This window comes from Pyrus communis, chromosome 1, assembly GCF_963583255.1.
Source record: "Pyrus communis chromosome 1, drPyrComm1.1, whole genome shotgun sequence".
Taxonomy (NCBI): Eukaryota; Viridiplantae; Streptophyta; class Magnoliopsida; order Rosales; family Rosaceae; genus Pyrus; species Pyrus communis.
The window spans coordinates 8,294,752-8,322,055 of NC_084803.1; the positions used below are offsets into that span (position 1 = coordinate 8,294,752).

At 37.5% G+C, this 27,304-nt stretch overlaps 2 protein-coding genes and 1 long non-coding RNA gene across 4 annotated transcripts; all 3 read right to left on the reverse strand.

The window, feature by feature from the left end:
- Positions 1-86: 86 nt before the first annotated feature.
- On the reverse strand, positions 87-9,023 carry LOC137710473 (uncharacterized protein At1g21580). The gene is made up of 10 exons (XM_068449505.1): positions 4,212-9,023; positions 3,675-3,876; positions 3,430-3,580; positions 3,191-3,290; positions 2,978-3,052; positions 2,273-2,363; positions 1,842-2,112; positions 1,689-1,731; positions 1,514-1,617; positions 87-903 (listed from the first exon to the last, which is right to left on the reverse strand). The coding sequence occupies exons 1-10, from the start codon at positions 8,869-8,871 to the stop codon at positions 484-486; spliced, it is 6,117 nt and encodes a 2,038-aa protein (XP_068305606.1). The 5' UTR covers positions 8,872-9,023; the 3' UTR covers positions 87-483.
- A 2,824-nt stretch (positions 9,024-11,847) lies between these two features.
- LOC137734302 (protein kinase STUNTED-like) lies at positions 11,848-15,808 on the reverse strand. The gene is made up of 10 exons (XM_068473597.1): positions 15,371-15,808; positions 15,166-15,263; positions 14,700-14,949; positions 13,883-14,605; positions 13,533-13,781; positions 13,248-13,411; positions 13,083-13,162; positions 12,768-12,915; positions 12,522-12,671; positions 11,848-12,413 (listed from the first exon to the last, which is right to left on the reverse strand). The coding sequence occupies exons 1-10, from the start codon at positions 15,543-15,545 to the stop codon at positions 12,171-12,173; spliced, it is 2,280 nt and encodes a 759-aa protein (XP_068329698.1). The 5' UTR covers positions 15,546-15,808; the 3' UTR covers positions 11,848-12,170.
- Positions 15,809-17,996: 2,188 nt separating this feature from the next.
- LOC137724693 (uncharacterized) lies at positions 17,997-20,949 on the reverse strand. Of its 2 annotated transcripts, XR_011067468.1 has the most exons (5): positions 20,736-20,949; positions 20,496-20,554; positions 19,906-19,980; positions 19,719-19,819; positions 17,997-18,547 (listed from the first exon to the last, which is right to left on the reverse strand). It is a non-coding gene; the product is annotated as an uncharacterized lncRNA (long non-coding RNA). The 2 variants fall into 2 exon arrangements; XR_011067469.1 differs by lacking the exon at positions 20,496-20,554.
- Positions 20,950-27,304: the final 6,355 nt, after the last annotated feature.

Genomic DNA, 27,304 nt, shown 5'->3' on the forward strand with positions numbered 1-27,304 from the left:
TCCAATAACAGTTCCATCGGGCTAGAGCAGAAGATCGAAAATAAATTCAGAAAACTCGGGTTCGAGGAAAACTTACACTGAAAACATAAATGCAATATTTTCTCATTAAAAACTTGATAGTGTTGCAAATGTACACTATACAATTTAGTAGGGAGGAAAAAGCTAAAAGAAAAAAGAAAAAAAAAAAAATCTCAATTCCCCGGCTAAGAAAAAAATAAAAACCTATAACAAGAGTGCAGGCCTCCGGTAAATCTGAGGACGATGGATTGGCTAGAAGAGCCCCGGGTTTCCGGTAAGAACAGTGGATTCTCCTGCACCTGCTCTTTTATTTCCAGTATAATACTCTCTGTATGTCTTCCTATGCGATGGCGGTCATACTCGCCATTGCAGAATCAAAGTTTGGGAAAACAAAATTTACTTACAACAGACTAATTACTGCATACCATAGCTAATTCCATGTTGTCCCCTCTTGAGCTGCGTCTGTCATGAAGCATTTGCCTTCAACCTTTCCAGTAAACGAATCGGTTTAATCAGTTCATCAAGATCATCTAATTCCAATTCCGACAAATCGCTGTCACAATATGCAGCTTGCTCCTGTATTGGATCATTAGTTTCTCCAACCTCCTCATCACTAACATCAATGCTAATGAAATCAGCGACTCCGTCAACAATTATGTCATCGCTGTTCTGTGCAGACTGCTTTCCAGACACTGTTCTCGGTTTGGAAACAGTGATATCCTTGGAAACAAAGTAACGGCCCCAAGCATTTCTGTGTTCTCTTGATCGTTTTCTTTTCTTTTCCTTTGCTCGGTTTCTGGGGTGGTGAAGCTTGCATTTAGGCCCTTGCGGACAGGTTCCCGTTGCTTCAAAGGACAGGCAAACATAGCTGTGCTTCTTCCGGCACTGTGAGGGAGATATATTTTCTATTTTACTTGCTCCGAAACTAGTGTATCTTTGTTTGCTCAGATAAGAGTTATCAAGCCTTACATATAAAATCTAGTATAACTGTATGACAAACAGAAATTCTATTTGCACCCAGATTATTACTCAACAGCCCGAACTATTTTCCACATTCCCCTAATTCAACAAATAATACTTTTACTCACCACACCCCCTTTCCATAAATATGTTAATTAAATCTTTTGTTCACTATGTTGTTGAGTGTAAGCAGATCTCAATAATAATATTATCAACGAAACTCTCTTTCTTGTTCGACATATTCAATGTCTACTTTATTGAAGGATAGGTCCAACTATAGTTAACTTTCTAGTCCCCTTTTCATCTCAACCAATCCCCTTCCCATAATACACCAAACCTGAGCAGTTTTTCATCTGGTATGTCCAAATTCATTGCCTACAAAATCAACATGCATGCCCACACACCACATACACAATTGAACTAAACAATTGGGCTCCGTACTAGCAAATAAAACGAGTCCCAGACTTCCGGATTCAAACCAGCATAAAAAAAACACAAACACAAGCAAAAAAGCGTATATATGATAAGACAGTACCTCATTCCCGTCAGCACAATAGCCCTTAAGAAATCCTTCACAAGTAGATGCCTTTGGATTCACATTCACATGTCTGTAAGGGCAATTCTGATTGGAGCATAAACCTGCCAGGAAACATGTCAGAATTTTCTAATTCTATTAGTAGCTTGACTAGAACAATGTTACTAGAAAGCACCTTGCAAATAGTAAGAACAGTCTGGCATTCTTTCAGGAATGACCTGCATGAAGATAAAATATAAATAAAGAAATAAAAAGAAAAGGATAACATGTCCAAAAAGAAGTACAAAGTTCTGTTGTAGATCACATGAAGTCCTGTCACACGGTAAACCTGATGAGTCAATTTGCAATTGGGATTGGAACATAAACCCTTCAGAAACTTTGTGCAGACTGCAACTTTAGAGGAGTCATGGATATAGGGACATTTTCCATCATCCTTATTGCACTTCCCAAATCTTGTAAAAAACTGACAGTACTTCCGCTTTTTTGCCAGCCGCAGTCTGGCCGTGTGCAAACTCCATCGGACTCTTTCACTAGCCAATATGCGAGTTCTCTTCTTCGGATTTCTAATAAGCTGGTTACCATTGCCAATCCGCAAATATCTGCCAATATGGAAATGCATTTATATCCAAGAATTTTAAAACTTAAGAAGAATGCAACCATAATTTGGAGGTTCGTGTGTCAACACCATCAATTGGCATTCACATTTGCTTGTATTAATTTCAGGAATCTATCTTTAAGGCATAAACAACAGCAACTTACTCATCATTGCCAATCACCAATCTCTTTGGAACATAAGATCTCTTGGGATCCTTTTCAGGATTGAGCACACCAGAGCTTGACGATTCGTCATCTACAAAGAACATGAATGAATACTGTACGATCAATTCGCGGATAAGATGTACCCCCACATATGCTAAAATATTTATATAAAAAAAAAATCCTCCAAAACTGAAAAACACTCGTTAATCACCTTATAATACTTCTTTGGAATGGGAACATACGGCTATATGTGATTCAAACATGAATAGAAAAGACACTGTCCAGTGTGAGGGCAACTGCTCATAAACTATATAATTAATATGCTAAAAGAATGTCCAAAACGATATTGACATAAATCAGCAATTCTGTTTCTATCGTATGGGCCTTTCGTCCCCTTTGTTTACCAAAATACAAATCAGCAGTTCTGAAATTAGTCAGAAATCAGAGGCACATCCTGAGCCAAAGATAATGGTTCCAAATCACGAAGATATAAAAAAACTCTCTTCCCAATCACTCCAAAACTAGATATGACCATCTACTCGTAAGAGAAAGAAAGGTTGAAACTTAAGAAAATGTGGTGACCACATCCAATGGCCAGAAGAAATTGAAAATCAAGCTCCTAATGTATAAGCATTAAAAAAGTATACACTAAAGCTCATGTTGAAAAGGACATTTGATATGCGGAGCAAATAAAGAGCAGCTCACCTGAAATCCTTTTTAGTGTTCGCCTTGAAGGATCCATTTTGTACCGGACAGAACCAATGCGAAATATACGTTTTCCTGCCATATCATCAGATACTTAATAATCAAGCAACATACTATGTGGAAACATATTGAAGGTATACGACAAGCAAGAAATGTCATGCATCTGACACATCAGATGGCTCTACAGTTTCACTACACTATGAACTGACTTACCTGACAAATTATTTCTAAACTTAGACCCCAAACTAATGCATGCAGCACCACTGTGTTCTCTTTTCTTCTTCTCCACTGCAGCAACAGCACGTGTAGCTTCCTAGACATTGTTAATAGAAATAATTGAGGTGGATAGGGGCAGAGCAGTTTCTGATTTGGAAACCATTACTTCACTTTAATAAAAAAGGGATTATCTTTGAAGAAGAAATAATAGCCTGACTGGGTACCAGCCAACAAACCTCATTAGCTTCCTTTGATTGCCTTTCAAGGGATTTTGACCATTTTAAACTGGCCCCACCAACACTTAATACCTTGTACATTTTAAGTGAAAAGCCATGGGTTGACTTAGTGTACAAAGTATCCCGCCTTCTTGACAGCAGCAGTTTCTTACTGAAAAATGAGATAATATTTGATTTTCTTAAGTAACATACACAAATGTGTTCAAATCTAATTGCATTTTCAAAACAAGAAAAGAATCGAATACCTGATTGTGGGTACAGAACTATATTTGAAACTGGAAGCCTGACTTTGCATGAAGGTCCTCCAGTGTCTTGCTCTTTTCCATGGAAACAGGTAAGGCACTACCTTCTGATGGTTAAGTGAACCACCATCATTGTTTGATGACTGTGTAGCATGCGGTGTCCACACCAAAGAGTTTTTTCCAGTTTTACTTGTTTTTGCAACAGCTGTACGAGAAAACCAAGGTAATAAGATTCTAAAACAGTGAAGAGTTTCAACCAAAAAAGGGTCAAATCTGTACAATGATATCATCATTGAAATATGAAAAGAGCTTAAGTTGGAAAAGGTTACAGATCAGAGCTTCAATACGTCTAAAAGATGAAGAAAAGGACAACATCCAGGAAATAGAAGAACCCTGATGCTAACAGTTAGCAGTAATCGATAAATGGAACTGAACAAATCCACTTTTGCCTTGATCCAGAAAATGCATTTCAGAATTTAGGTGTAAGTGTAAAAAATACTGCTTAGAGAACACATAACAGAATAAGTTCTAACAGCATACCCTTGTGTGATCGTTTCTTGCCATATGTTCTTCTGGGGACAATCTTAGGAACCCTTTGCAGCTGTAAGTTTAAATTGTCATCAGGCATGATAGCATGACCTTCCAAAGATGTCCTGATTAGCTGATTTTTGCGCCTCTTGTAGTAGCCATCAGAGGATGAGTGCTGGATCTTATCAGCACTGTGGACCAGAAGGTCACAAGGACTTGAAGTTGCAACCAACTGATTTAACGTGCACTTTCCATTTACAATCTTCTTGGTATTTGGAGGTGCCAAATTCTCATCATGCAGTACATTCTGGTTTTCCAAATTATTGAGCGGACCACTGTGATTTTCCTGAGTTTCAGAAATTGTCAGTGAGTCCTTGGCAAATGTTTGTGCATCTTTGGTGTCCAAAGAATTCATAGGATCTAACTTGGTTTCACCACTAAGAGGCTCAGACACGGGGGATGATGCACGAACCCCAAAAGAGATGGCAGGACAAGTAGATAATATGGGTGCAATGGGTAGTTGGGGTGTCGGCCTATCAAAAGGAGCATTCATTTCTCCAGTTCTCATGAGACTTGGAGGCATTTTCACATCAATCCTACTGTCAGATCCTGCATTCTTCTTCAAACCATCTATACCTGAAGAGTTCAACTGATAAACAGCTGAACTAAACCCATGGGAGCTTTGCAGAGCAGCAACTGGAGGTTTTCTAACAAGGCTGTTACCTTTACGCACATACGAATTACTTTGAAATTTTCCATTCCTTTGTGGCAACTGCCTTTGGGGTGCAACAGTACTAGATAAAGGCATGCTTACAGGAAGAGGAGATGAAGATGAATTACCATTTCGATGCCAAGTCCGAGGCTTTGCAATATGAGTTGAAGAGGCAGTCTTCATTGAGGTAGAAGAGACCAAATATGAACGACCTGGCACAATCCCACGAGTAGCTTGACCCAGCTGGTTCTTCAAACCAGATTCCGTGCTTACGAGATTCGAACCATGAGTTGCGTTTTTGATATTTTGAAAAGGTAAAGCTACTGACTTCCCCATCACTGATTTGGTACCACCTGATGATGAATTTGTAGCCGATGCATTGGAACCACCTTCAACCACAGACTTCAAATCCAATTGCTGGTCAACCCCACCAGCTTTTTCATCAGAAATTTTGATAACTGATGGACTACAAGGTAGCATCTGCATGTAAAGGACATCAGTTGAAGTTTCTGGAGAACCCTTATCTGATACTGTATCATGCACAAACTCCGTTCCTTCATCATTAGAGTTAGTAGTAGATACTTCATTGTTATTGGCACATAACAACAGACAATTTGACGCAACAGGCAATTTCTCCTTCACAGAGACATAATTTGATTCCATGTATGTGCAGGAAAATTTATTGCTTGAGTCTGGAGGCTGGACTTCTGAAGAAACGCTGCATGGAGCAGTCTCACCTTGCATCATAACTTGCTCATCTGTTGAAAATATACCAAAATTTTCTTCTAGGTTACTTTCTACGTCCATAATGTCAAGCTGATGGCTATTTACAACCAGAGCTTGAGTGCTAGCCTCTTTTTGTTCATTCCTCGATGGTGAGGGACAAAGGAACGATGTATCCGGAACTGATTCTTCATAAATTGTACATGATTCAACACCTTGGTGCTCAAAGTTCATACCATCATCAGTAAGGGCATCCCTAGCTGCAGATACAGCTGCTAAATCATCCACAAATAATACAGTGCTTCCCTCTTGAGAAGGAATTAAATTAGCAGTAGCAGAGAGAAAACCTATGCTGGAAGCAGTAACTTCGTCTTCTTGTGTTGGATCATCATTAGTCCAAGGTGCTTCTGCATAAGATGTAGACTTATCTGCAGGTCCCTCATTGGTTTGAGAGGTAGTCCCTACCAGATGAGAGGTGGATACTTTTCTCCTCTTTATATACTTCAGTGAAGTCTCGTCAGGATCAGAGTTAACATCACTTCTAGCTGATAACTTAGCCTCACAAATCCCATCTAGTGAGCTGTTCCCATGCAGAACACTGACACCGTCATTATCAGGTTGAGAGCCCATATCTAACTTTTCAACACCAGAAACAGCAACTTCTGCACAACTAGCATCCTTCAGGGATGAACTTACTGCCGTATCCACAGAATTTTCATGGGCAGAAACATTTCTAGGCTCTACAATAGTGTTGGAAGCCCTTGAAGAGTCTAACAGAGTCCTAAATTTTCTCTTCTTTTTAATCTTGAATGTAACACTCTTACGATCTCCAGCTGAATTTGCAATCTTTGAAGATCTTTCGGTGCCACAACTAACAAATGATCTGGAGGCACCATCTGCAGATGCTTGCGTGCCAACAAAATTGGCATTCCCACCATTAGGAACAATAATATTCTCATTACTAACTTTGTCAGAGTTCCGTGCGGTACCTCTACCATCATCGGAGCAGACACCAAAGGTCTTCCCCGAACTTGATAAACCAACAGTCATGCTGCTTTCTGCTGAATATGCCTTTGGAAGTTCTTCCACAGAACCAATTTGTAGTGATGTTGGGAGCTGATGTGTACAAGGTTGCTCGCTGATGGCATCCACATTGCCAATGTCATGAACCATGACTTCTTGATAAGATACTTTTATACCACCATCAATATCCAAGTTGGTTTCTGCACCATGGCCAGAGCCATTTACATTCATAATGTCTCCATGCATCATAGTTTTCTCTGAACTTAAAAAACCAGAATTGGCATTGCCTTCTACAGACAATCTGGACTCTGATGACTCTGTTTGTATGACATTATCAAGCGATAAACTGTCTCCACTCTGACATATCTGTTTGCTGACATCTACAACGCAACCAGTTTCTGGACAAGTAGCTACCCTAAGTGAATCAGTTACATTGTTGGTAAAATTTGAACTCTTAAGCAAGCCTTGGACAGAAGCATCTACAGTTGGACAACCCTGATCAATATTAATTTCTTCACAACTTGAAGAACCCAAATTACAAGTTGAAGTTTTCCCAGTACTCTTACTACAAGAGTTGGCATCAGTGCCATGTTCATCCGATACCATGCTCGGTGAAGAGGTTTCACCCTTTTCAGTCCCAAAGGCTGTAGATGGACTACAAATATAGCTATCTGCTGCCCGTGGTTCATCAATCTTCTTTTTTGGCTGTGGACGAGGGTTTACGACCTTTTTCACTACTTTCTTCACCACTTTTTTCTTCTTAGTAACCTTAAGAGAAGACATTTGAGCAGAACCAGCCTTTTTACCATCTCTTTGTAAAACCTTACCCTTTGTGTAACCCTTTGTAGCCCTTTCCACTTCACTCTTTCCAGAAGAATCACCAGTCGCATTAGAACCGGGCTGTTCGATATCACACCTATTCTCCATACCAGAAGTGTTCACTTCCTCTTCCAACTGTCGTGGGTCCTTGTCTGAACTGGATGTCTTATTTGCAACAACTATGGAGCTTCGCAAACGTACAGGTGCAGCATTCTCACTGTCTCTGCTGAGTTTCAAATTTGAGAAATCCCTGCTGTACACTGAATCTATCTTAGCATCCCTATTTCCAACTGCCTTCGCCACTAGTGAATTCGATTTAAAAGAAACATCAAGTTCCAAAGAATTCGCACCTCTCTCAACTTCACCCATCTCGCGACCCGAATACTCATAGTATCCTTTCCCTTTGTGGGAACTAGAGCCAGAATTATCAAAATAAGCAGAACCATTCCGGTGACTAGGTTTCGCCGTTTGAAGCCTGAGTAAAACACTCTTCTTTTGTATCTGCTTCCTCCTATTACTAGTACTACTCCCTCTTTCAGATTCTGAACCATAATAATCCCGTTTCGCCGAAACATTCCGGCCCCTGTTACCCTCATCGAACACGAATGGATCATATAACTCTCTAGTAGCTTCTCTATCATTACGAACCCATCTCTGATTATTCTCATACACCTCATCTCTCCTACCACCACTCCTCAACTCATCATACCGGCCATCATAGCCACCCGAATTCGAATCCAAAAGACTCTTCAAATTCTGGCTTGACGCAAACCCCAATTCGCGATACTTTCCATCGGAACTGGGTTCTGCACGAGCACGGCGGCGACTGTTATAATCGTCGTCCACGGGGGCCCGATGGTCCCGGAGCAGCAGTTCATTGTAGTCAGCCCTAAACCTAGCACTACCATTACCCTCTGATTCAACCCTAAATTGGGGTTTATGCAATTCACGATCGTAATCGTGAAAAGCCCTAGAAGAATCCCAAGAAACGGGATTGGATTCGACGTAAGGCGATTCAAATTGGAGCAATCGGTGGTGGCGAGGGCGCTCCGAATGGGCGACCCGAGGGGAGGAGACGGGGTAGTCGTGAAGGGGGAGGAAGGTTCTGGAGCGTTCGGTCTCGAAGGTGAGATGTGGCGGGGGAGGGGGCGGGGGCAGGGGCGGTGGGGGGAGAGAGTGATACGGCGACGTTTGGGGTGGTGGTGGAGGGGGCGGAGGTTGGAGGAGTTGCTGTGGTGGTGGCGGTTGTTGTGAGTGGTGATGGTGTGTGTAGTTGTGGTTGGTGTTGTGGTGGCGGTGAGGGTAGTTTGGGAAATTTTGAGGGTTGTCGGAAGGGTAGGGATTGGAAGAAGGAGCGTACCTTGTGAGGTGGTGGGGATACTGCGGGGGATCCATCGACGGCGTATCTTTCGTTTCTTCGGTTTCTTCTCTGATCGTCTTCTTCTTGTTTCTTATGCGACTTTGTGCTTCGCGTTTCGTTTGAAAATCCAATCCAATCCAATCCAGTCAAATCGGGTTTTTTTTTTTTTTTTTTTTTGGATGTTTTGGTGGGCAGTTTCCTGCGTTCACACTTTGAAACCGACAGAGTGTGTTATATCTTTGACAGTTTCCAAAGCAACACGACACGTCGCACCATTCAACCCAATCCAATTGGTTTTCTGCGCCACGTAAGCAAAACGTGGCTCCAATGCCTAGGGAAGTTTCATGAGGCAAAATAGTCTTTGTGTGGAATATAAGGCAATTTGGGATCCCCTAATCTAAATTTTGTTTTTTTTTTTTTTTTGTCAAATGATATATTTTGTTAAATTAGATGTCAATTTAACCACTAACAGAATTCAAACTCATGTCATCATACAAGAGCTTACTCCTACTAGAACCATGTTTGTCAACTAAAACTTTATAAAATTATTATTCTAACCCCTAATTAAAATTAAACAAAAATATTTTAAAAGGGCAAATTAGTAATTACATGCAACATAAATTTTGTTGTTTTTTAAGCCAACCTCACAACTATAAAGCATAGCATGTCCTAATTCAAACTCTAAAAATTAAAAAGATTTTAAAAAAAATGTCCACTTAAGAAAGTGCCTCATCATTGTCCTATTTTTCATGTTTAATTTTAAAAATTATTCACACTTCGTAATAAAAGCAAAAAACTACGCCATCGGTTAGTAATTTAGTAATATAATATTTTTCTTAACACATGTTGGACCATATTTTAAGGATGGTGTTATCCACACATTTCATTTTTTTTCTACACACCTTATGTTAATTTGTGTCTATTGATTCTTTCAATTCATTCGATTTGTAACTAAAAATTGGGAGGGCTGTGAGAATAGCATCATCTATTTTATAAAGAGAATTGTTATTAGCACTCCAAAAATCTCATTCTACACTCCAAACTTTCTATATTAGGAAAGAAAAATATACTTATGAGAAGTGTATAATAAGATTTTTGGAGTACTAATAACACTTCCATTTATAAAAATGAAAAAGTATTAGATATACCTTTACCTATTTTGCCTTGTCCATTAGACATCTTAATTGGGCAAATGAGAACCGGATCCCCTCCGAGCTTAGTAGGTTGAAGCTCACGAGCAAAGGATAATTTGATCCAACGGCAATAAACAGGATCCCCCTCTAAAAATTATAATAATTGTAGTCGTTGGATTAAATTTCAACGACTCATATAATTTGCTCAAGAAGCTCAGCTTTCTAAGCTCATGAGAGGATCCAATTCCAGGCAAAATACCATATCTGCAAAGTATAATTTTGCCTCAAACAATTGCCTCATTCTTTAGAGATGCTCTGCAACCTGGCGAACTCCATGATTTATAACCGTCAGATTAATCTATCTACCCTACCCATGTTTAGAATTTGGAACGCTCCCCGTTATGGAAGGCAACCCTAAAACACTTCTTCCCAAGCTGCTGAAAGAAGGAGGGCTAGGAGTCACGAAAGAGTGGAAGGCAGGCTACCCTCCTACCTCAAGCCGGAACCAATGGCCGACGGTCAGGAGGCTTTCAGAATTAGGGTTTTTGGGAAAGAAGAGATGGGCACGGGCCTCTAGAGAGAGGGTATAAATTGCCACCAACCAGTACTTTCTATCAGTCCAAAGTTTTTCCTAGCTACCTGCCAAATCTTTTAGAGTACAGTAACGAGTGAAAAGTTATGTAACACCGTCACGTTACATAACTTTTCACTCGTCGTTTAACATATATTTTACTTATCATAAGATACTTTAAAGTCACATTTGATACCTATGATTTGCTTGGATTTTTTGTTGTCGCATTTGGTGTTTATGATTTGATTGGAATTTCTCAGCTAGCCAAATAGTTACTGAGGTGGTGGTATGGTAAAACTATTTGCCAAAGACATTTCTCTCTACTTTAGCTTTGGAATAGTACTCTCATCCAGCTACATTTGGTACGCACAACCCAAAAAGGTCAACCATGGTACATTCATCCTTTATTTCACCCGTAAAATCTTGCTGCGAAAGTTATGGATGCTGTGGAAATGACCAAAATGGGTTTTGAGGTGTCGGTGACTGTTAATTTGGCCACCAGAATTTTGGTCCATAGAAGTGGCGGTGGTTCCTCTGTTGTAGCTTTTGAGGTGTTGGGAGACCCTCATGACTTTAGAGGCATGAAGAAAGGTTTAGAGCCATGTGATTTGTGGTCCTGTGGAAAATAATCTAACAACACAGTATGGTCCACTAATTTTATTACAAGTTGGAGGGAGGATAATGACTTCCATTTGCATTTGCCCTTTTTTTTAAAGAGAAGTGTTATTGGCACTCCAAAAATTTCATTCTAAATTCCTCACAAATGTATTTTTCTTTCCAAATATAGAAAATTTGAAGTATATAATGAGATTTTTGAAGTGCTAATAACAATTCCCTTTTTTAAATTTGAGCACATCGTGTACATAAGTACTCAAAAATAGAAAAACTAAAGTATCTTCCATTGCATTCCCCTTCTCTCTCTTTATCTTTTGGTGGTGAAAGAAACAAAATAGAGAATCTAATTTATTATCAGTTGTATACGATCATGTGTTTATCTTTCTCGTCAGGCGATGGGAAAGATGAAAACACAATCTTAAAGATCACTCGAGAAAAAGAAAACGGGCATGCAACGGTTTCATTTTTCTCCTTTGGCCGTATGCTTAGACTTTTACATAGTGGAAATGAAAATCAACGTTATCTTTGAAGACAAGACATAAAGAGGATCTGTGACAATCTTTCTCATCACATAATGACACATGATAACAGAAATGGAAAGATTTACGTAAAAAAAAGGGTATGCAACAGTTTCATGTAAGTTTTCCTCGTATGGACTTGAGCTCACTCAGAGGAAAATGAAAATCAACCAGAATTACAACATATTCATCTTTGAACATTACAACAGTCCCAACTCTTGGTCTGATTGAGACCAACAAGCAAGCTGAAAAAAAACCAACCAGGAAAACCAGTCCAACAAATAAGGACTAGTTTACGACTGCTAGGGAAGGAGGAGGGCACAAACACAAACAACCTCTCATCCTAAACCCATCCATAACTATAACCCAAACACTCACACAACATGTCAAAGCCATTGTTTTCTTACCTTTCTTATTTTCACGGTGGGGATTAATATACAAATGAATCACACAAATGGGAAAGTGCAATTACTAGCATTGTTGTGCTTGTGAATTTGTTAGTCGAAGCTTGATGAGCGGCTCCACCGCCCTTTCAGGTAGTCCTCTAAGGAGACAGTTTGCTCAATACTGCTCATGGAGAGTGAGTCATCCTCCACATCAAGCAGTGCAAGGTTAAGGTGAGACTGCAGATTTGAACGTGGACATGTTTCGTTTTCGAGCACTTCAGATTCCTCCATGGCATGAACTTGCAGCCTGGACCACTTAGTCACATCTGCATCGCCTTGAAGAAGCTTCACGATCTGTGCTCAAAAGGACAGATACAATCTTGTCAAATATTAATTCAGAGATTTTTGTTTCATGCTATAAACTGATGGGAGGATACTCAAGAGGGATCGGATCCAGCTTACAAAGCTCATCTGGGGCCTAGCTCGTGAAGCATGTCTGATACAAAGAGTGGCTGCTAAAACCATTCTCTCTATCTGGCCCTGGTCATAGTTATCGCCCAAATGCGGATCTAATAGTTGGGACACCTTCCCACTGTTTAGAATTGGCTTGGCCTGTACAAGACGTTTCAATAATTCAATTTCTTTCAAGAGACAAACATCAAGAGGTGCATGGAGTACTGCTAAACATTAGGGGAGAAGAGGACATACCCACATGACTAGGCTCTCATGGCCTTTTGGATGGTCACTGCTTATAGGCTTTCTTCCTGAAAGAAGCTCGAGGAGTACAACACCAAATGCATACACGTCAATTTTGTCGTTTACTTTGCCATACATGAAGTATTCAGGAGCCAAATAGCTGCAGAAAAATGCAATAGTGTTATTAATTAATCAACATCTCATATTTCCATGTTTTCTTAAAAAAGAATTTTATTTTGGAAATTTTATTCATCTTTATAGAAAAACGGAAGTCTTGACTCTTTAGAAAGACGATGAAAGGTAAAGCAATGAGATTAAGTAACGAACCCAAAGGTGCCTGCAACATCAGTGCATGTTATATGTGAAGATGAGGTTGATGCCCATTTTGCTAGTCCAAAATCAGAGAGCTGAAAACCCATTTCAAGATACTATTAAAACTGACAATTCATAAACAAATGCATCTTTAAAAGCAACAACCAACCAGATGTATACCTGCGGCTCAAAATCATCAGATAGTAGAATATTGGATGATTTGACATCCCTGTGGATTACAGGTTGTGCGCTGCCGGTGTGCAGATAATCCAAGGCCTCAGCTACCCCCACGGCCACCTTATATCTCTCGTTCCAACCAAATGCAAGGGGATCCTTCTTAGTTCCTGATTTGGAAAAAATCGAAAAAGTTGTAATCACGTTAGAATTCAAACAAAAATACAGGGTAAGTAGACATTTATTGTTCTTCGTTGTAATGTTTAAAACCCAGAGAAATATAGTATATACCATGGAGATTCTCTTCAAGGCTTCCTCTTGATAAGAAATCATAAACCAAGAGGAGATTCTTATCCTCAAAACAAAACCCCAGAAGGGAAATAATGTTCTTGTGATTTAAGGTAGTAATGATCTCTATTTCCAAAACAAACTCCTTCAACACATCTTCAGATGGTTTTAAGATTTTAACAGCAAGTTCCTTGCCGTCTGGAAGGCAGCCTCTATAAACTTGACTGCTACCGCCTCTCCCAATGAAGTTTTCTGGGATTACAAAGGAAAATATATTTTTTGAAAGAAAAAAAATCAATACAAATCGGGAAATGAATAGGATGTCTCACATATGAACTTCGTGAACAACATACCAGCCAAGAAGTATGATGTAGCTGACTGAAGTTCCTGGTAGTTGAACAATCTGCAAGTAGCAGAGTACTTTTCATGCAGTCCCTCCAATTCTTTGGGCAGGCTTTTTGAATTGTAGTCCGGTGAAGGTGGGGCAGTCATTGCCTCACCACCCACCGCAACAATTGCGCCACTTTCTCCATTCAAACAGGAAGGTTGATCTGAATCACAACTATTTTTCCCTTCATCGAAATTGCTGGCAGTTGAATGCTGTCTACTGGGCAACTGCATTGCCCACTGAACTACTGAGATCTTCCGGACCCAAGACCTCTCTGGAGATTGTCGGTCTGGTAATACAGCCCGTCGAAGCAGTGGCCAACCAGGTCTCACTTCCGGTAATTCTTTGATCAACGTAGAAATTGAGCTCGCTGCTAGTGCCTCTTCTTTCTGCACTGGCACTATAGCCATATATTTATTATCACCGTCATCCGAGGACTCTTCTGCAGATTGGTGACAAGAACTATCTACTGAGGGCCGGGAACAAACTGAGCATTTCTGTTTCTCAACACTCTCCGAACATTCCAGAAAGACTTTAGCTAATCCCTGCTCCAAGTTTTGACAATTAACCTGACCATATGTGTCCTTTAAGGTCACACTGTCACTGCCTTCATTTAGTACTTTGGAAGACTTATACACTGATCGGTGAAATGCGCTGAGCAAACTGTTCCGGCGATGCTCTTCACTTCCTGCAAACAAGTCCTCAACTCAGAATCCCACCTTAAACAATTTACAGACTCGAAAATCATCAAAAGCAACGTAAAATTAGAAAAATCTAAATACCTTGGGGGTCACAGTAAGTTGTTTGAGAGCCTTCTCGGTTAAACAAAACCTTCCCATTATTTACAGCAAGAACCCCACAATCCTTAGACAGTTTCTTGGCACAGTACTTGGCCACGGTGGTCGATGACCGGATCTTATGGTGGTTCTGGGCAGTTCCCACTATAACCTTACTTGCAGTATATGAATTCGCTTCCCGAACTAAAATTTTCTTGACTGATGTTCCTCTGCAGATTTTAAGCTTGAGATCCACCTGTAAAAGTTTTCATAAAAAATCTGAACTTTTTAACATTCTGCCAGGCCACTGAAAAAATGATTAAACTCTCCAATTGGTTTGAACTCAAATTTTCACTCAAAAGTCGCAACATTTTTCAGTTTCTCGGGAAACGAACAGAGGATATGACAAAATTATACAAAAGGACAACAAAATTCTAGCATAAAAACAACAAAAAAATAGCGAGAAATTAACCTGCTTCAAGTTGCAGAAACCATCATAGACTGCAAGAACAGAGTCAAACGCTTTGACAAGAGAAAGAAGCGACGACTTCCCATCTCGATCAACAATTTCTGCAATTACCCAATCCACCAAAACAAGTAAATTTCCACTCCAGCCCACCAAAACCCAAAATCCCAAACGAAAAAAAGCCTTAATCTTCCACCCAAATTTCACTCACCATTTTTACCGAGCACATGGAGGGCAATCACGCGATCACCAGGCTGAGCAACCTTAACCAGAGCCCATGTCAGCAGCTCTCTACTCTTCGAGTCCAGCTTCACCCCCACCACAACCGAGCGGCCTCCGCAGCTGTCCGCCTCTGCATGTCCTCCGCCACAGCCGTCTTGCACCATTTTCAAGCAGTGCAATGTAGGGGAGTCCAAACGGGGTAGTTTTGGTATCTGGGTCAGCTTCTGGCAGCTCTGCTGTTCCGTTGCCGGTGCTCGAAATTCATGTCAAATAGGATTATAAAGGCTTACAAAGCAGAGAGAGATGGGTTGGTTTGCTTTGCTTTGGTTTTCCGTTTCAGGGTCGCAAACTCAAAAGCAGTCACAGAGCAGCGGAAGAAAAGGAAAGCGCAGCAAATTTAAGAGACGGGGGCGGACCTACTTTTTCTGCTAATTCAACTCACTCTGATGGAGCTGTTTTAACCATGTGTTATTATTGTTTAATGGCTTTTTCAGCAAGAGACTACGGTTTTGGAGAGATTTTTCAGCAGCACTCGTCACACGAAATTATACATTGCGTGTTATTATATAAAAAATTAAATAATTATATTGTAAATTAACAATTTAAAAATAAAATTTACCTACATAGAATGACACAGAATATACCATCCGAACACAATAAAAAACTTCTCTCAAGTTTTAGTTATAGATGGCATCGGTGGTCTGTGGGGTGGGGCCACCTTCAACTCACATGTATGGATGAACTTCGTTATAACTCTGTGACAAAAAAGTGGTCTAGTCTCTGGATGTGATATAAAGTATAAATTCGGTGAACATGGGAGGTAAATGGGCATAATAAATGTATATAGGATGCACATTATACCGTATGAGATTTTTTTAATATGATTGAAACATGTTGGTCGTACGTCACATGTAATCATATAATTATAGGAATACTTAAAAAATTAATTTTTCACCATTTATATGATTACATATGACATAACACTTTGTATTTCGAATATATTAAAAAAATATCAAAGCATATGGGGTGTGTAACATTGGCGGGTGCCACAAGTTCAAAGTTTTTGACTTATTTGTACAGTGAAGGTGATGGTATTGGATGCACTAAAATTTTGTTATTCACTTTTCAATATTCCTTTTGGTTCGATTTTGTATGACCGACGAATCTATCAACCTTTTCCTTTTGCCAAGTATGACTAATCAATTAGCTACTCTATCTTACGAAATTCTAATTTACTTTTAAGAGGTTTGTAATTCAGATGATTAAGAATATTTTCTTAATGCTCGAGTTAAGTATTTTGTTTTATTTGTAATCTTGATATCAAATTTATAAAATTAAAAAAACATATAATATTTTGAGGGTATTTTTGTATGACATTAAGATAAGCTTGTGATAAGAGAAGTTGACTCTATGCACGAAAAGTTTAAATTAGTATCAGTACACATGGCATGCTAAGGGTATTTAAAATGTTTTGGAAATATATACATACAGGAAACAGAGGTTATAGAACTCTAGAAGTTAGATTTATATACATAAGTTTATATTTATCAAAAGATTGCGAAAGTTAAACTGTTCATTGTTCAAAAGATATAGATGCTATAAAAGTTAGACTTATGTACATAAGTTCTTAATTATCAAAAAATTGGCAATGTTTAACCACTCATTGTTCAAAATATAGACATACTACGAACACTAAATTTAGATACATATGTCCATAGTTATCAGAAAGTATGCACATACACCTCTATAGTCAACGATGACGTTTGTTCTAAGCTCCATGAAGAGATGGTAGATTATCCAAGTCGTAATTTTAATCAAGCATTCTTAGTTTCAGTAAGTCTACAACCATGGTCGTAATTAGCCTCAAACTAATAGTAATCAACAACCAAGACTAAACTTCTGACAAAAAAAAAACTAAGACTAATTTAAACCAAAATTAATATAACAACAATATAAAATAGCAATCAACAATATTAGTTGGTGTTTTATTAATTAGTTATCTTCCTAAATCTCAAGCTCCCTAAATAAAGTGTCTATATGTTTCCTCGGGTAGGGGCATACACACTAGTAAAAAAAACACTTTGCGCGACGTAGGTACTTTCGTCGCGCAAAGTAAAAAATCGTTGCCTAAGGGTTTGCGCGACGCAACCTTCGTCGCGCCTTAATCGTCGCGCAAAGTCTGAGACGCTAGGGTTTGCGCGACGGCCCACGGGGCGTACGTCGCGCAAAGTGGGTTTGCGCGACGACCACGGAGTGCGTCGCGCAAAGTGGGTTTGCGCGACCAACGGAGTGCGTCACGCAAACCCACTTTGTGTGACTAACGGGTGCGTCGCGCAAACTCACTTTGCACGACGCACTTCATTGGTCGTCGCGCAAACCCACTTTGCGTGACTAACGGAGTACGTCGCGCAAACCTACTTTGCACTACCCACTTTGTGCGTCACGCAAGCCTACTTTGCGTGACTCATGCGTACGTCGCGCAAAGTGGGTTTGCGCGACGAAGCCATGCGTCGTGCAAAGTGATTGGTCGTGCAAAGTGGGGAGTAGTTTTGGTCAAACTTTTTTTTTTTTTTTTTAATTCTTGATAAATATTGTAATTAAATTCGAAAGAATAATTAATTAACCAAGCAAAAGTATTTAATTATAAAATATATGAAAATGTACATACAAGATCCGAACAAAAAAGAAAAAACTAAAAGTGAACTAGGTTTAATACATCAAGCTATTAGGTATCAGCAGGGCGAGGTGGCTCTGAGGTCGAAGGTGGACCAAGATGAAGTGCTGGTAGTGAGATTTGAAGGCCGGACATCTGTATGGCTTGTACAAGGTCTCTCCACGCCCCGCCATATGACCTCATCTCCTCGCCCTGGGCCCTCAGCTGCTCCTTCATCTGCTCGCCCTGGGCCTTTAGGGTTGTCACTTCCTCCTTCAATGCATCTACCTCTGCGTTTGATTTGGAAGAAGAGGCACCCGTTTCACGAATCTGTGCTTTCCCCATACACTGAACAACCTTGCCACGACGACGACCTAAGTTCTGATCCAGGACATCAGTCATGATCTGAAAACCTACATCCTCAGGTATCGTGATGTCCTCGATCGGGGTCTTCGGGGGAAGCTGCGATGTTGCTTCTTGGAGAACAGAAGTGCTCTTTTCCACCATAGTAGCCTATAATAATAAAGAAAAAACATATAATGTTTAATAACAAAATATAAATAATATTTGAATGATTCATACATATAAGAATAATAATAATAATTACATATACTTACATGAAACTGCTCAGTAATCTCCTGACCAAGTAGATATATATATATATATATATATATATATATATATATAAATATAAGTGTCCCAATCTTGTCACAACTACATAAATACAGAACAACTAGATATATATATATATATATGTATGTATATCATTACAAAACATTGGAGAAAATTTTGACCATGAGGCTTATTATGATATGGCTACGTTATTAGCCATATTTCCTTATAAATGTTATTGACTTTATATAACTGACCAAAACTTAATAAATTAGGTCACCCTGTGCATGTAGGTGGATACTCCATTTATATAGGAAAAGCCAGGGTATCACATGGCTGGTCTTAGTTGGATTTTAGAACATTGTTAGAAACTTTTCAGCCCTGAACCAAAAGTTTATACATTTTAGTTCTTAAAATTTTCCAAATAAATCATTAAAGGAATCAAAATGTTGTATGAGGTCGCCTCTAATTTTTCCAAATAATTAGTCTTTTTTCTGAAATTATGAAGATAAAAAGCAAGAAAGTAAGCAAAATCCTGATCGAAAACAGTGAGATTTCTATACCACAGACACAGAACACTTAATAAGGTAAAAACCATCAAGGAAAAATACCAGTGAAGTTGTTGCTGCTTATGCAGTCAAGGTATCGTCTGAAAAAGAAAAAGAAAACGGATGGCAAGCAATTCCAAAACCAAAGGGACACTCGTCAAAACCAAGCTATCTGTCAAAGTATCGTCTGAAAAAGTAGCGTGCTTCTCCAGTGCACAAAATTTAAATTTTCTTCCCATAATTTAAACTATAAACATCATCTTGATCTTTGGTTCTATGAAAGTGAAACAGAATATGATAAAACTATAAACATGTACCTAATGAAGCTATAAACAGAATATGATAAACATGTACCTAATGAAGCTAAAATCATCAGATCAGATACATTGCATTGACTTGACACAGGACTTAAATTGTAGAAATTACATCTGAAAATTATACATCACTGCCCAATTCTTTTTTCTTGGTGAATGCAGTATTACCCTCAATTAAACTTAAACCAAACAAACTAAACTGGAATATACCTGAAGAATATTGGATCACCAATAGCTTTTAGCATCTCTAGGCGTTCCTGAAACTCTGAAGCAGTAGCATCTTCACCATCGGTGTAAAGCCACTCTTGCACCTAAGAAAAAGACAACAGGTTAAATGGAAAACTTAGGACAGAGATATGATGAAGCTGAATTTTGGGTTGAATAAAGAAATGTCTACCTCATCTAGCTTTCCAATAAAGGATTGGCGTTCCTCGCTAGTTGAAATTTTTTCAAATTCCTCGGATGTTTCAAACTGGTATACGAAAGAATTCATTAAAAGGTTGAAACAAGAACAAATTGTTTTCTCAACAATCTACAATATGAAAAGGAGATTTGAGAAAATACGAGCTTCTAATGAGCTGTTGAGAAGCATGAAAGAACTTTAAGAAAATTAACTAACGTATACCTTCAGTGGAATCCTAAAGGTCCGCTTTTTCAGCTTTTTTTCAATAACAACATCCGCTTCTACAGTAGAGTTGGAAGTGTTACTATTTCCACCATCATTAGTATTGCCATTGCTGTCTTCTGAAGGTTCTGAGCACCAGTTTCAGTCGAAATGTTCGGTGCAACATTAGTTGAATTCTCCACACTCAGATTCTTCTTAGGAACTTCCACCCATTCTGACACTTCAATAACAGCATCTGCACCATCCAACGATAAAACACCACTTCTACTCAAAGAGAAATGCAGACTTGCTTTAATGGGTGAAGACAAATTCCGTGATGCATAAAACTATAAACAGAATATGATAAAACTATAAACATGTACCTAATAAACATCATCTTGTACTTGTCATTGAAGGCATTTTAAGTTCATCAGCCGCCGGGCTGTTAAAAAGGTCCTTAATTAACACGGCATATGCATCCTTAATTAAAATCAGATTAATAAAAGCCAATTTCATGTTCATACACAAAACACACATACATCAACAAAATACTCAGAAATCAACTTGCAATTTGAGCCTAAACCCTAAATAACAAAAACCCATTGAAAATCAGAAACCCTTACCTTGATTTTGGGACTTGATTCGCGTCGGCTTCGAGATTTGCGTGAAGAGGAGAGAAAGAGATCTGGGGTCTACGGGAAAAGAAAGGGGACGGGATTTTGGGTTCAAGATTTGTGAAGAGGAAAGAGGGAGATAAAGAGGGATGGTTCAAGATTTCTGGGTTATGTTCGAATAGAAGGAGGAGGGTTCAGTTGGGTTAGGTTTGAATAGAAGGAGGAGAGGGAGATAAAGAAGGGCTGTCATTTGGGTTCGAATTGAGGGAGATAAAGAGGGCAAAGTGGAAAATTTTGGAAAAATTGAAAAAAAGCGCCTATTTTTCATTATTATACCGTCAAAATTATCACACCTTGAGCGACGTAGGTGTTTAATTCGACGTCGCGCAAAGTTGTTTTGCACGACGATCATACTAAGGCGTCACGCAAAGTATTTAATTGGAAAAAAAAAGTATTATGAAAATTACCGAAAATGTGACTTTCCTCCTTTCAAATTCAAATTTTTTTAAACATAAAGCCCACAATAATATATTTTTCTAACAAAAACCCACAATAATTTTTTTTTTCATATATATCAGTCAATCTCTTAAGTATTATAAGTACGAAATAAATAAATAAATTAAAATCTACTTAGTAAATATATATACGGTTGAACTTCATAAGAAAAGCATCGTATGAAACTAGTTTCAAAGATCCAACCGTCAAACTTGTTTCTATATGCTTCGAGATCGCATCAGCCAAAAATCGCAAAAAATAAACATGCAGAGATCAAGTAACGGGACAAAACTTTTTGACGATTATAAACGAAAAAACACGATTTAACGGTTATTTTAACTCCAATTTTGATGATTTTTTACAGCTACACTCCTTGATCCTATATGAATACAATAAACAAATTTGATCGTCAATTTAAAATGTTTACACAAGTGGATACCACAAAATCTTATGTTATACTTGATGAAAGTATAAATAAACTCCAAATGTTAGTGAATCTAATGTTTTGATGTGATACGCATTGTACGAAACTAGTTTTAACGATCCAACCGTCAAAGTTGTTTGTATATGCTTCGAGATCGTGTACACCAAAAATTGCAAAAAACAAACATTCAGAGATCAAGTAACGAGACAAAACTTTTCGACGGTTATAAATGAAAAATCACGATTTAACGGTTATTTTAACTTTGATTTTGATGATTTTTTACAGCTACACTCATTGACCTTATATAAATACAATGAATGAATTCGATCTTCAATTTAAAATATTTACACTAGTGGATACCACAAAATCTTATGTTATACTTGATGAAAGTATAAATAAACTCTTAAGTGTTAGTGAATCTATCGTTTTGATGGGATATGCAGCTTAGAAACTAATTTCAACGATCCAACCGTCAAACTTGTTCATATATGCTTCAAGATCGCATACGCCAAAAATTGCAAAAAACAAACATTCTGAGATCAAGTAATAAGACAAAACTTTTTGACGGTTATAAACGAAAAATCACGATTTAACGGTTATTTTAACTCCGATTTTGATGATTTTTTATAGCTACACTCCTTGACCCTAAACAAATACAATGAATGAATTCGATCTTCTATTTAAAATATTTACACTAGTAGATACCACAAAATCTTATGTTATACTTGATGAAAGTGTAAATAAACTCTTAAGTGTTAGTGAATCTATCGTTTTGATGTGATACACATCCTACGAAACTAATTTCAATGATCCAACCGTCAAACTTGTTTATATATGCTTCGAGATCGCATACGCCAAAAATTGCAAAAAACAAACATTCAGAGATCAAGTAACGAGACAAATATATGAACGTATACATAAATTAACAAATTGGAAATGGAAGTTTAAAAGATGAGTTAGTGTTTATATGTATCTCAACTCTCAATCATGAGGAAGTAGAACTATGTGCCTTATGGTTTACAATTGAGTATTATATGATTAGTTTGAAAATTTTCTAATTTATTCAGTTTATAATTGGCCATAAATAAATAGGAGTTTATAATGTGCGTAGAAATCACTTTCCAAAAATATAACGTATGCATAAGATTCTTGTAGCGCCTTTGGTTGCTAGAGTTCAAACTTCTCTAGTCGTCATATGTATTTGTCCAATGTTCAATCCGGGTTAAGCAATTATATTTGCATTCAAATTTAAATTCGTTGGTTTTGTCCAATCAACTCTCATATCTTTTCCCACCACAACACTAACACTTGCAAATAGCAACATATATAGCAAAAATCAACAACAATGTTAGTTAGGTGATAATGTTTTAGCTCAACTTTCTGTATGTAAGCTAAAGAAGCTTCTAAGCCACACACGATTGATAATATATAATGTTACATGTTTCCTCCTTAAATTCATTTTTTCAGCATTTTTATTTAATATAAGAACACAATATTTGTATTAAGTTCATAGTTTTTATATGCATCAAATGAATGTCTATCTCATATACTATGACTACTTTCTGGTAGATAATTTCCTTAATTTTTGGTATTAACAGCATGGAAAGGATCCTAGAAATACTCATATGCTAAGAGCACTAGTAGAAACAAGGTTAGTAACACAATATTTTTCAAAGCACATTTACTAGTTAAAGTATTGTTGGAACTACCTGGTGTATAGAGAAAAAGAAAATCAACAAGATAGTTATCTCCCTTGATTTTACAATTTCAATTTCGTAAATGAATCACATGAAGGATCTACATATTATTAATTCAGTTTACATCATGTTTAAGAACAAGGGAAGGATTGCAATCGAAAAAACATAAAGAATTAATATCAATTCAAACCTGATCTGGTAGACGATTTTGAAGAGAGAGATGGAAGACGGAGGTAGCTGCTGCAACTGGGTTTGCAGTTTCTGCCTCCCAAACTAATCAAATGAAATAAAAAAAGTCGTTGACTTTGCGCGACGCAGGTGGTCATACGTCGCGCAAAACATCTTTGCGCGACGTATGCCCACCTGCGTCGCGCAAAGTCAATGAAAGAAGCGGTAAATCCTTTTTCGTTTGGCGCCAAAAGTTTGGCGACGAATGACGGCGTCGCGCAAAACTGCTTTGCGCGACGTATGTTCACCTATGTCGCGCAAAGGCGTTTTGAGCAACGCGTTCGTCGTCGCGCAAAGTGCCGTCGCGCAAAGTCCGTTTGCGCGACGTTTTGTGTTATACGTCGCGCAAACGGACTTTGCGCGACAAAATTTTCTCCGTCGCGCAAGATTCCGTCGCGCAAACATGTTTTTCTACTAGTGACATGAAATAACAGAAATTAAGCGGAGGCATTGAAAAGAAATTGTACTTTAGAAACAGTAAACCAATTCATTTTGAGATCTAATTTAGATTGAATTGAAAAGCTTAGTTTGAAATTATGATGGCATTGTTTGTATTAAAAAAATTTAGATTAATATTAATTTAATTTATATACAGATAGTGGCATTATTCTTCTGGTTTAATAAAACTAGTTTTCATAAACAAAGTGAACTAACACATTGTCTTCATATTTCTTTTTTTGTTTTCTTATTATAAAACCACTAGCCTTTCGCTATACGCGTGTGACAATTTGCTCTTTTATATTTTATTTTTTATTTGTACTTTTTAGTATATTTTTTTGTTTAAAATATTTTTTATATTTTATAGTTTAAAAAGTTAAAGAAATAAAAGAAAAAAAACTACCAACGTGGGTAGTTTGGTTTTGTTAGTTTGGAATTTTATTTAAAATAATTGTTTTATTTTAAAATCTTATTAAGGACAGACAATTTCGAAATTACGAATTATTCACCGTTTTTGCCTTCTGGCTTCATACATCTATATTGTAAACAAAAAAGCGATATGATATTTGCAAATATGATTTACAAAACTTCGTCAACTTACCCACAATAAGTTACAATAGGTCACGACTTAATATCGAATGGCCGGTTAACATACATCATTTTTTTCATCCATAGAAGTCGAATTTCAAATTATTTTACTAAATAAAGAAACCATGCATTGCTAGACCAACTAGTAATAATTTATGTTTTTAAGTTCTCTTTACAAAATATGACGAAGTGTTCAACGAAATGTTCGAAACGAATTTTTTTTTTTTTGGACAAGCTTTATCACAACCAATAACGACAAATTTTCGACTCCTCATTACTATTGAATAACATGTACATTACCAATCTAATTTAACAGAATTTTACTATTGAATAGCATGAATTATGTTGAACTAATTCCCACTCACACTTTTAGACAAATCATACATACTGTCCTTCTTCAGCTCAAACTTTCCTTTTTCATTTAACATCAATAATTTAAGTGCCAATTTGTTTTCTGCAAATCACAATATCTAGAGTTAGGTTAAATACTTTCCTCTTTTCAATTTAGTATTGGTCGGTGCTGGAAATTAAATATGCCCGTGACAACTAAGAAATCACCCTTGGCAGCGGTACTTAAAGTAAGTAGTAAGCCAAATGGAGCTGACCTAACACGTGAGCCAAAGGGTAGCTGCCACGTTTGCCCTATTTCGACAAATATAATATTGTATCCTTGTTTTCTTAATAATGTGATATCATTGTTTTCACAAGTGAGGGACCATCTCCATTTTTTTTTTGAAATTTTTTATTTTGATCCAGATTTAATCTTTACACCCAGTATTCCAATTATACCGTAAAGCAAACCAATGGAGGATGGGTCGCCGGAAATCGAAAAAAAAAAAAAGATCCGAGAGGGCGGAGGAGAGCGGTAGAAAGAGGCCGGTGGAGATGGCCTTCGACAGCGTCTGAGAGGAAGTGTGCACAGAGTTAGATTGAGTTCGTCGAAGAAGATAAAGGGCCTATGATCTTTCTACGATAAAATGATTTCACATTCGTGGGGATAAAGGAAACGTCCCCTTCCTGGAAGGAAGTTTTATCCATAAATAACTAGAATTAGGTTAAGGAAGAAAGTGCAGTGGCACACTGTTTAACAGCAGAGAAGGTGGAAAAAAAATTATTCTGCAGACGATACGTCCAAATATTAAGGAACAACAAGGACAAGTAGGTCTGTATTTTATCAAAATATAAGTAATTTAACTTAAATTAGATCCCAATGTGTCCTCCACTAAAATCTGGGTCCTAATCGGAGGGGTCCAGATCCACACCTTCATCTGCATTGTAGTCTTTAGTGCTGGAATTATGTTTACGTTTGTGCTTCACTGTTTTTAGTCACTGTTTGTATTGTTATCATGTGTGAGTAAAGAAAAGATGGACTGGGGCTACATTTCTAACAATCATAGAAGGCAATGTGTTCCAGCAACTTCTTCTGTCGGTGGATTAGTGTTTGGTTTCTTTCACGTGATGAAATGACAAGCAATATCCCAATAACTTGTCCACGTGATCTTGGAAAAATTGAATATAATTGATTAAATCTCATGTACTATCGGCAATTACGTATAGGTCTTAAAAACATGTTTACTTACTAAAAATATGTATTATTCTCGCTCATATCATATATTTAAAAATTAAAATGTAAATAAAACAATAACGTGTCTCAGATTGATTTTGAGAAAGAAAATAAGGCGTATATATTACAATAAAACCTAGCTACCTGCACCTCCACACCCACAATATACTTTTGAAACATTATTCGAGTCAAAACCCAACAACCTAAAATGTTTCTAAAATTATATTCAACAAATATAAATACCCACCAAATTAAATATAAATATGTAACACCTCACCTGTATATAGATAAATTAAGTTCTTTTATAACTAATATATATTTAAGTTTTAATTATATGCGCGCATGCAGCTAACAAATACTATTTTAAGCTAAATACAGCAAGTTGTGGTGTATATAGATAATTAAGTTCGTTGAAAACATATATGATGATCTCTATTCATCATGAAATCCTACCATTTGTAATCACTGGGATTCGTTAAGATATGCTTCTGGAATAGTTTGATGGTAGGGATCACTTGCACCATATTTATTAAATATATATATATATATATATATATATATATATATATGACGTTACTTGTATCCCAAAAAATAAAATGATGACATTTTTGAATAAGATATATAAACAAAAGAAACATGGACATATTTTGAATGGAATAATTAAGCATTATTTTCATCACGGCTATTGGTCCAGCCAAAAGTGTGGGTGCATGTATGTGGAGAAATTTTTCAGAGTGACGAAAACATGGTCGGATATAACAAATGTCATGAAATAAATGGTTGGAAATTTTTTTCAAGTATTTAACCACTTGTATTAAGACATTTGATGTACCAGATCGTGTTCCAACTACACTGAAAAATCTCTTATGTATGTGGAAATGTGGGAAGAAGTCTCCTTATGATGTGATAAAGTGTGTCATGTCAAACTCTAAATACTAACTTGGATTTATTTTGGTAAACTCAAATTAACACAGTTAAACAAAATGTGGGTCGACCCTAGCTAGAAAGAATAAAATAAGTAATGGAAAGGTGAGAAACAATCATACTTGACACACCGATTCTTTTCTTAACTTTAATAGATGTGAGATCCTTAGTTGCATCATGTACAGTCTATTCTATTTGAAAGAATTGACAGAGACCAAAA